This window comes from Myotis lucifugus, unplaced genomic scaffold (assembly GCF_000147115.1).
Source record: "Myotis lucifugus unplaced genomic scaffold, Myoluc2.0 scaffold_1723, whole genome shotgun sequence".
Classification (NCBI taxonomy): Eukaryota; Metazoa; Chordata; class Mammalia; order Chiroptera; family Vespertilionidae; genus Myotis; species Myotis lucifugus.
The window spans coordinates 33,058-42,374 of NW_005872771.1; the positions used below are offsets into that span (position 1 = coordinate 33,058).

Here is a 9,317-nt window from a genome sequence, read left to right on the forward strand (position 1 = left end):
CCGCAAGCTCTCAGCATCAGCGTCTGAACGGAGCCCAGTGGGCACAAGAACCGTGGGCCAGGCCTCTGAGAACTGCCCCAGCAGCAAAGGACCCTGGGAATATCTCTGGCTCCCACAGGCCACCCAGTTGTCTCCAACGGCCTGTGTACTTCGTAGCGACGGGTTGGAGGTATGGCTCCTGCCCACGAGGACGGCCACACGGGCCCACGGGGCGTGAGCCAAGCACACGCGGGGGCGATTCTGGCCGGGCAGACACGTGGCACTTTGTTCCCGTCTCATGAAGCTGAGAGGTTCCTGTTTCATTTGTACGCAGCCACCATCCACTAGGAGCATAACCTGTCCCAGGGCTTCGTGGGGTCCCATGAGGCCGCCCCACACCCTGGGCCGCTTCTCACCCTCAACCTCCCCCCGGGTCACAGGAACTGGGTCAGGTCCCGCACCGCCCAGGCCCCATGCTGGCGAGTGCGGGGCTCAGGATGCTACACACTCTGTGGGAATTGGCCGTGCTGGTCAGTTTCTGAAATGGACCCTCACCTTTCCTTGCAGGGGCCTGTGGATGGTCCCAGATGCGGGCGGGAGGGGCCGGGGTGCTGAGGAAATCAGGGAGCCGCAGCCGATCCATAATTCTCTCTCATCATTGATGTTTCTATCCCTCTCTCCCTCTCCTTTCTTCTCTCTGAAATCAATAAAACATATTTGTTCACTATTTTTATTATTATCTTTTTTTTTAATCCCCACCTGAGGATATTTTTTTATTGATTTTTAGGGAGAGTAGAAGGGAAGGGGAGAGAGAGAGACAGCGATGTGAGAGGGACATGGATAGGTTGCCTCCCACACGAGCCCCGACCATGGCGGAATCGAGCCTGCAACCAGGTGCCCCAGGCGAGCCCCTCGGGCCCGCAGCTCACCCCCAGCCAGCCCAGGGGTCTCTGAGACCCCGCAGGCCTGATAAGGGCGACACAGCTCAAGGCCACGGCCCTGCTGCTCTCAGTCTCCAGCTCTGAAACGCAGCCTGGTTTCCAGGGTAAGGGCTGCGAGGGTGAGGCTGTCACCTTCCTCTCCACAGCCTCTCACCTGACTCCACCGCCCCGGCCCCTCGGACACCCGGACACCGGGCCTTCCTGGGCTCAGCAGCCTCACCCCAGCCAGCTTCTCTGTCCACAGCCGGGGCGGGAAGAAGCCTGCCGGCCTCCAGGGACACACAGCCGCTTGTCCTCCAAACTGACTTGCTCAGGAACCCTCCCCTCGCTAAGCAGGCCTCTCGCTCTCAGCTGTCCCCGCACACGCTTCCCGGTCCCTGAGAGAGAACAAGGGGCTCCCTTCCTCCGCGGTGATTCCCCAGGAATCCCTGGAGGAGGGGGGGGGGGCCTGTGGCCGGCGCAGAGCTTCCCTGAGGGACCCGCAATGGGCAGTGCGGCTGGGGGTGGGGGCCTGGGGGGGCTGGGCTGCACCGGGGCCAGTGGCTGGCCCATCACTGGTGAGGGACAGTCCCCCAGAGGTGCTGATGGACAGGCCCTGTGGGCGAGTGTGGCCTCGGCTGAGCCAGGTACCCTCGTGGAGCCTCCGTTTCTCTCACCTGCGAATGGGGACAATGACAGCGCCTCGGGCGGGCGGTGAGGGGAAATGACAGATCCGCCCTTTCACGCCCTTTCTCACCACGGGGCCCAGCGCCCTGAGGAAAGGCACAGCCTACCCCCAGCCACCCCAGAGCTGAGGGGTCCCCTTCTCAGTGCCTGCACCCCAATCCCGGGCAGCAGGATGCGGAGGGGCAGCCAGCTGGAGGCACCGGCAGGGTCTGGCAGAGGCGAAGCCCCGCCCAGTGCCGGGCTCTGTCCACTCAGGGGGGCCCAGGAGGGACAGGCGTCCTCACCGGCTCCCTCGGTCTGGAGCAGCTAGCGGGTCAGCGGGGCTTGCCTTGGGCCCTGGGTCTAGCTGGTCGGACCAGCGGGCTCCTTCCCCACGGGGCACAGCTCCCCTGGCCGCCCCCCCCTCCCCGCAGCCCACCCACTAGGGTCCTCCCCACCTAATTAGCAGGCCAGTCCCGCCCGGGAGAGCTGAATGGTCCCTTCTGCTGGGGCCTCACAGTGTCCCTTTGTAGCCAGCATAAAAGCCCGCCCGGCAGAGCTGGGTCCTCAGCTGTTTACTCGCGGCAGTTCTGACTCCGGCCTCAGAGCCCACCTTCAAAGCCGCCATCAGAGCCCAGGGGAGTGTGGGCCTGCGTTTTCCTGGGAAAAGTGGCTGGAAAAGGGCGGGGCCGGGCCGCAGACAGGCCGGGCTGGCTGCCCACAGGGGGTGTGCCCGCAGGGGGTGTGCCCACCAAACCGCCTGCCCTGGAGGTGGGAGGGCAGCCAGCCAGCTGGGCCAGAGGGAGCCTGCTGACCAATGGGCCGGGCTCCTGCAGCCCAGCACTGCCCACACCCCAGTGCTCCCCAAGGACCCAGCGCTCCCCAGCCTGAGACAGAGCAGCTACAGAAGGCTCCCCAGGGCTGCTCCGCCAGACCCGGCCAAGGCCCTTCCCACCGCCAGAGCCCAGGCTGTGCCAAAGGGCAAGCTAGCTGGTGCTCTCTGGAGAGGGCGACCCCCGGGTGGGCTGGTGCTGGGGCACAGGCAGGGCACGGGCCGGGGGGGGGGGTGAGACCACCTCCCCGCTCTGGAACCGGCTGGGGGCCTGCTTACCACCCCAGCGACCACTCGGGCTGGAAGCCTCCGGTCACTGCTGTTGCCTCCACCCCACAGACCGGGCTGTCTGGGCAGCAGGCTCCGTGGGCCAACCTCAGCTCCCACCTGGAGACAGAGCGCTCTGTCTGCCCTGCGGGGCCTGGGTCTTTGGGCTGCGGGCGGGTTCGGGGCTGTGGGAGCGGCCGTGGGCGTTTGCTTTGACATTTTCCAATTTCCTACAAGGAGCACATTTAAGAGTTGTTTATTATCACCAACACCATCATCATCTTGTACAAAACACATTCCCAGGCGGCGCAGTGCCAGGCCTGGGCGGGCCGCCTGGACCCTGCACCTCCTGCACCGACAGCTGCATGGAGCCCCTGCCCTGGCACACGCGCTGCCGGCTCTGGGTCCCGGAGCAAAGCTTTGCGGACAGCGCCCCCTGCCGTCCCAAAGCGCTGGGCTCTGCGCCTGCCAGGGGTTCTGGCGCAGGTTTGGCTGGGTTACCCCTGGTGCTGGATCTCAGGGGTGAGGGACAACTGGCCACAGCCCTGCCATTCACCCAGAGCCCAGAGCCCCCTCCACAGAAATGGGGCCTCCCAGTTGTGAGGAACTGATTTTAGGGGAAACTGAGTCACAAGAGGATCTGAAAACCCGAGTGGGGAATGGGAACCTCACCGATGGCGGCTTTCCCGCTGTCTCTCTGGGAAGCCTCCTGGGGCCCTGGGCCGCTCCTCTAAGGGCTCCCGGGTGCTGAGCCCCCGGAGCCCCGTGCTCCCTGCCTGGAGCCAGGCTCACCGGAGTCAGACAGAGACACCCCACCTCCAGAGACGAAATCAGCCGCGGGGGCCACTCTTTAAGAGACAGTGGCCGGCGTGGCTCAGTGGTTGAGAAACGACCTATGAAGCAGGAGGTCAGGGTTCCAGTCCCGGTCAGGTCACATGCCCGGGTTGTGGGCTCCATGCAGGAAGGGGGGCGTGCAGGAGGCAGCTGATCAGTGATTCTCTCTCATCATTGAGGTTTCTGTCTCCCTCTCCCTTCCTCTCTGAAATCAATAATTTAAATATTGAATCAATAATTCCAGCATTTTAAAATAAATTTTTAAGGTGGTAGAGGAGATTGGGGGCTCCCTTTCCATCTCAGGGAGGAAGGTCTTCCCCACCCGCCTTGGGAAAGGCCACCAAGACCAGGAGCCACCAGGGCCGCCACTGCATTTACGCGGGAGCCGGAGCTGGGGTCCCACCGAGCAGGCGGCCTTGCCCAGCTCAGCCTTGTCCCCACCTCTGCTCTGCGCCCCAGTATCGTGATGCAAATCATAAAGCCCAGCTGTTTCGTTAACGATTTGAGGGACTGGACCGTGCATAGGGGGTTGTGGGGGAGAAATCTTATTTGCAAGTTAATCAAAAGAAAGGCTGGGAGCTAGTAAAACTCCCTCCCGAGCCATTACACCTGCCTCCAACGGCAAAGCACTGAAATACATTGTAGAGTCCCCCCTGAACCAACTAAGCGGCTCTTATGTGTGTAGACATCATTCATGTGAACGGCTCCTGGTGGTGTCGTCAAGAATCCAGCCCCCAAGTTAGAACCGAACTGGAATGCTTTACACACCCGAGCTTCTCAGCCAAGGTCAAGACAAAGGAGCAGCCCCCCGGCCCCACCCCTGGGCTGCCTCCGGCCTCCCCCACCCCCCCAAGCCTTGTCCAGCCCCCTGGGGCCCAGGGCCCCACCACTTTCTAGTTCACCGACCGGCTGCCTCCCGCACGCCTCTTACTGGGGATCTAGCCCACAATCCGGGCCTGTGCCCTGACCGGGACCCAAACCCTAACCTCCTGGTTCATGGGATGATGCTCAACCACTGAGCCGTGCCAAACCGGCTCACTACTTACCATTTCAATGACCTACGGCAAGTTTCTCTCTCTCTGAGCCTCCGTTTCCTCATCTGTGAAATGGTAACTGACATACGTATCATGTGTCTTATAAAATGTCCAGCCCCTGCAGACATCCCACCAGAAACACCCACCAGACCCTCCTGCCACCACCGGCTCACACATGTAGCCAGGACTCCGTGCTGCCGAGGTGACTGAGGACCCAAGGGTGGCAGGGAGCAAGTTCCCGACAGAGCAGCCCACCTCGAGGACCGTCCACAGAAACACCCAACTGCGGCACAGACGCAAAGAACAGCGGCCGCAGCTTTATTCAAGAGCGAAAAGCTGGGCCTGGTCCCAATGTGCCCCCACACGCAGTCACAGCACCCCTGCGGGCGCACCCTCAGGAGGCCGCCGCAGCAGGTCCGCACAGAAAAGGCGATGGCCGCGAGGGGAGGGGGGTCACGAGAGACGCTTTTCAGTGTCTGTTCTTGCAGAGACCACAGAAACGGAACTGCTTAGAGAACAGGAAGTGACAGCAAGCAGAGCACATTCCCAAAGAACCGAGTCAGGTGGTCACACACTGCACGCTGCCAACAGCACGCTGACCACAAAACGGACATTTTAAATATAAGCTTTATTTTAAATTTAAAGAAAAACTGAAAGAGTATTTTTTACAAATTATACCAACACTGAAAATGTAATTTGGGAATGTTGAATATTAATTCTCAATTCAAAATAATGACACGTTTTGGTGTTGGCTAATGTAAAGTTTATTTAAACGTAGTACTTTATATAAACCTAACCATTTCATCCTTCCTGAAATTCAGTGATTATGATTCAACTTTACAAGGTTAAAGCAGTCTTCTATGTAAAACCCCATATAACTTTTTGAAATACAATACATTTACACCAGCGAGGAAATAAAAACCTGTAAAAACCACACAGGACTTGCCGAAAAGGCTGCCTTACATACGGAGGGAGCATTTCGCCTCAGCACACACACGTGATCAAACAGACGCCCGCACGTTCTCTTACACAGCCACCTGCGTGATTATAAATGCCGCTCTAGCACGTATGAACTGAAAAGAACATATTTAAAAAGGTCCTTGAAGACACAGGGGAGTGGAATGAGCCCGCGCTGAGAGCAGCAACGCAGGGGCTGTTAGGAGGATGTGGCCGAGCTGCCAGCCCAGCTGGCCCCGCCCCCAGGGAAACAGGTCCCCCCGCCCCCAGGGAAGCAGGCCCCTCAGAAAGACAGGATGGTCTTGTTGATGATCTCCACGGCCTCCTGGACCTCGTCCTCCTTGATGACGCGAACATGATGATGCCTCCGTGGGTGGCCTTGGCCGGAAGTCCATTATCTCGAAGGAGCAGGAACACCTTCCAAGCATCGCAATCTAAGGAGAAAGACCCACAGCGGCTGGTCGCAGCGGAGAGACTTCAAGACTCGCTGCAGGTGCCTGCACAAGTCTGGGCCCGGACGGCTCCAGACCCCTCCAGGCGACTCGGCGACTGGACGCTCGGGCCTGCTCTTAGAAGAGCTACCTGTCGGCCAGCGCAGAACTAGGCTTGAGTGGCCAAACCAGACATATGGTTCTTGTTAGTTTTTCATGAAGAAAGAAAAAGAAAAAAAAACCCTGTGCGGGGACGGCTGTACTAACTACATGAGGAACCAGAACAGAAAGAACGAGGGTGAGATACCGACTAACGGGCACAGGATGAGCAGAGCCCCAAACCAGCGCCCACCACGCCCTAAAGGCTTGTGGGCGAGGCGCTCATCGTCTGAGGGCCTGGTATCAGCCCCGCCTCGCTCAGGCCTGGGACCCCGACCCGTCACCTCCGCCTGCGGGCCGGGCGAGGCTCTGACTGACATAAAGCCCCAGGTGGTTCTGAAAGGCAGGCGAGGCTGACAGCACCGCTTTAAAGGAAGCGTCATCACCAGGAAGCCCAGCCAGGAGCTCTGGGGCCACAGGCTTCACTCAGACAAACAGCAGTCGGGGCAGCGGCTGCTTCATCCTCGTCGCTCATGTCACTACCCGTCCCTGCAGCCTCTGCGGGGAGGTCACAGCGCACAGGAAAGGACGGCAAGAGGCAACGAGGCAAAGTGCGCGAAGAAGACCTAACAGAAAAGAGCGCCAATCTCCCAGCACCGCCCCACTGGCCGAAGGCAGGATAACCAGCGTCTTCAAGCACAAAAGCAGGTCAGGTGACGTCAGTGTGCCTTCGCGCGGGAAAGACCTGTATTTCTAGGTTACATGAATCAGGTGACCCTCAGCCTAAAAGAGCCGGGCACCCGGCGGCCAGGCAGCCGTCTCCGAGGAACCCAGACGCCAGATAAAATGCCAGGCGTTGGCTCTTCCTGTGAAGACAGTGCCTTCAGCCCGGCCGCGTGCTCAGCGGCTAGAGCATCGGCCCTCACACCGAAGGGTCCTGGGTCTGACCTGGTCAAGGGCACGTACCTGGGCTGCAGCCAGGAGATGTCTCTCCCTCCCTTTCCCACCTCCTCCCACCTCCCTCCCACTCTACTACCCTCGGGTGAGGATTAATGAAAACTGAAAGGGAAGAGCGCCCGCCGAGCCAGTGCCGCCCTGCACGCCCACCTTTGGTTTCCCGGATGACGATGGCGTTGAGCAGCCCCTTCCCGCGCACGGCAGTCACGATGTCGGAGGGCAGCTTCATGAGCTCGTTCCGCAGGAGGGCGCCCATGCGGTCCGCATTCTCCGCGAGGTTCTCTTCTTCCAGAACCTGCGGGGAAATCCCCCCGTGGCGTCAGCCGCTCCGCGGAGGGCATGTGGGCACACGCAGGAGGCGGTAAAGGCTCGGACATTCCCCAGCCCAGTCCAGCTGCACCCTAACTGAGCATGTGCAGCAGACAGAACCGGCCTTAGTCACACATCCATCACCAACCTGATATTATGGCAAAATACGGGGTAAAATGTGTTGAATACAACTAACGTAGTTTCTTATTAGTTGAATAAACCAATGGACTAAACATAGTTTAGTTTTTTAACTGCAATAGAGTTTCTTTTTTTTTTCTCTAAAAAGTCCACCTTAGGGATTATATAATTTTATGTGATAAATCTGAGTGTCCAAATACACACTTAAAGCACCAGGCGCACGAAGCCAGAGGCCTGACAGGCTCCGGGAGGGCCCCCCAGTGCCCACAGGACACCGCCCGGGCACTGCGGGCGGCGATGCCCACGGGAGGCCGTCTCTGAGCCTGGCCCCGAAAGCTCCCCGCTCCCGGGCTGGGACACGCGTCATCTTACTACATTTCTCGTGACACCAACGGCTCACAGTCAGTCACCGCAACCCGACCCAAGGGATGGGCGTGCGGCTGCGTCAGGCTTTACCTCAAGGGCGGCGATGGCCACGCGGCTGCCCAGGGGGTTGCCCCCATACGTGGAGCCGTGCTCCCCGGGCTTGATGGTCAGCATGATCTCGTCGTCACACAGCACCGCCGACACCTGGGAGAGAGAATCAGTGCTGCCCAACCGTTCCCCACGCACACTCGGGGGCCTGCGCGCCGGGAACAGACATTCCCGAGCCCACAGGGAAGCGGACGTGAGCTTCAGCAACAGGACTGCCCGTCCGCCACCTTCACTGCGGGACAAGCCCACACGCCCTCGGCGCCACCCAGCACCTGTCACCCAGCACCTCGCACACGCCACCCGGCGCCTCGCACACGTACACGGCACAAAACAGCAGCATTGGGACCAAGACACCAGCTGCTTCTGCAGTGACTGAGTGAGATTCTTTCCACTCTGGGTGGGAGGGGGCCGCTCTCTCACTGCTTAGGAAGCAGCGCTCCCACCACCCTGCGCGCCCTTCGTGCCCTCCCACCCAGAGACTGCGGGCTGTGAGGGACAGACACCCAGGAGCAGGCCTCTCTCCTCCTCTCTACATGAAGCGGTCGTGGCGTTCAACAACCGGTAACGCTGTTTCTGACCATGAGGAGCATGGGGCCAGGGACGCTTCTGCAGCACCATGTCCATCCAAAGCCGACGCCGGAGCCAAGCCCAGGCCCCCCGGTTCTGCAGTAAAATTAACCGGGGGCCGCCCATGGAGCTGACCGGATTCTAGGGGACTGACGGCACCACGTGAACCCGACCACAGGGAGACAGCACCGTCGTCACCATCGGCTGCCGTCACGTCATCCGTGAGCCGAGGGAGCAGAGGGGTTCGCGAACTTACGGGGTACAGGCCACCGGAAAGGGCTTTGCCCAGGAGGACGAGGTCAGGCCTGACGTTTTCATGGTCGACCGCCAGCCATCGACCAGTCCTGGCCAGTCCCGTCTGGATCTCATCGGCAATAAACAGCACCTATCGGAAAACCACACACCGACGTTAATCATCAATTTCGTTTCCCTTTTCCCCACACAGAGGAGCTTGGTGACAATGCTGTCAGCAGCCATGCAATGTCCACAGTGTGCTACGAGCCTGGCCAGTGTGGCTCAGTGGGCTGGGCACTGTCCTGTGTGCGGAAAGGTTGCCGGTTCCATTCCCAGTCAGGACACAAGCCCAGAGGCCGGTCTGCTCGGTCCCACAGGCAGGAGAGGAACTAACACCAGGTAAGGCCTTTGCGGGGGGTTCTGAATAGATCTAATCTCTAGAAACAATTAATTCACTTGTTTATTCCACCAGCATTTATTAAACATCGACTTCCTATTAAATATTTACTAGCTTGGTGGGGAGAGGCGGAGAGAACGTGAATGCTGGCACAGAGGACAAAGGTTGGGAGGCATCGGGGGCAAGTGCTGGAAGGGGGAGGGCGGGGGTGGGGGGGTGGAC

General features: G+C 59.9%; 1 protein-coding gene across 1 annotated transcript; it reads right to left on the bottom strand.

The window, feature by feature from the left end:
• Window positions 1-6,063: 6,063 nt before the first annotated feature.
• Window positions 6,064-8,876, bottom strand: LOC102424603 (ornithine aminotransferase, mitochondrial-like). The gene is made up of 3 exons (XM_014450086.2): window positions 8,721-8,876; window positions 7,880-7,993; window positions 6,064-7,271 (listed from the first exon to the last, which is right to left on the bottom strand). Exons 2-3 carry the CDS (start codon window positions 7,961-7,963, stop codon window positions 6,972-6,974), a joined length of 384 nt encoding a protein of 127 aa, XP_014305572.2. The 5' UTR covers window positions 7,964-7,993; window positions 8,721-8,876; the 3' UTR covers window positions 6,064-6,971.
• Window positions 8,877-9,317: the final 441 nt, after the last annotated feature.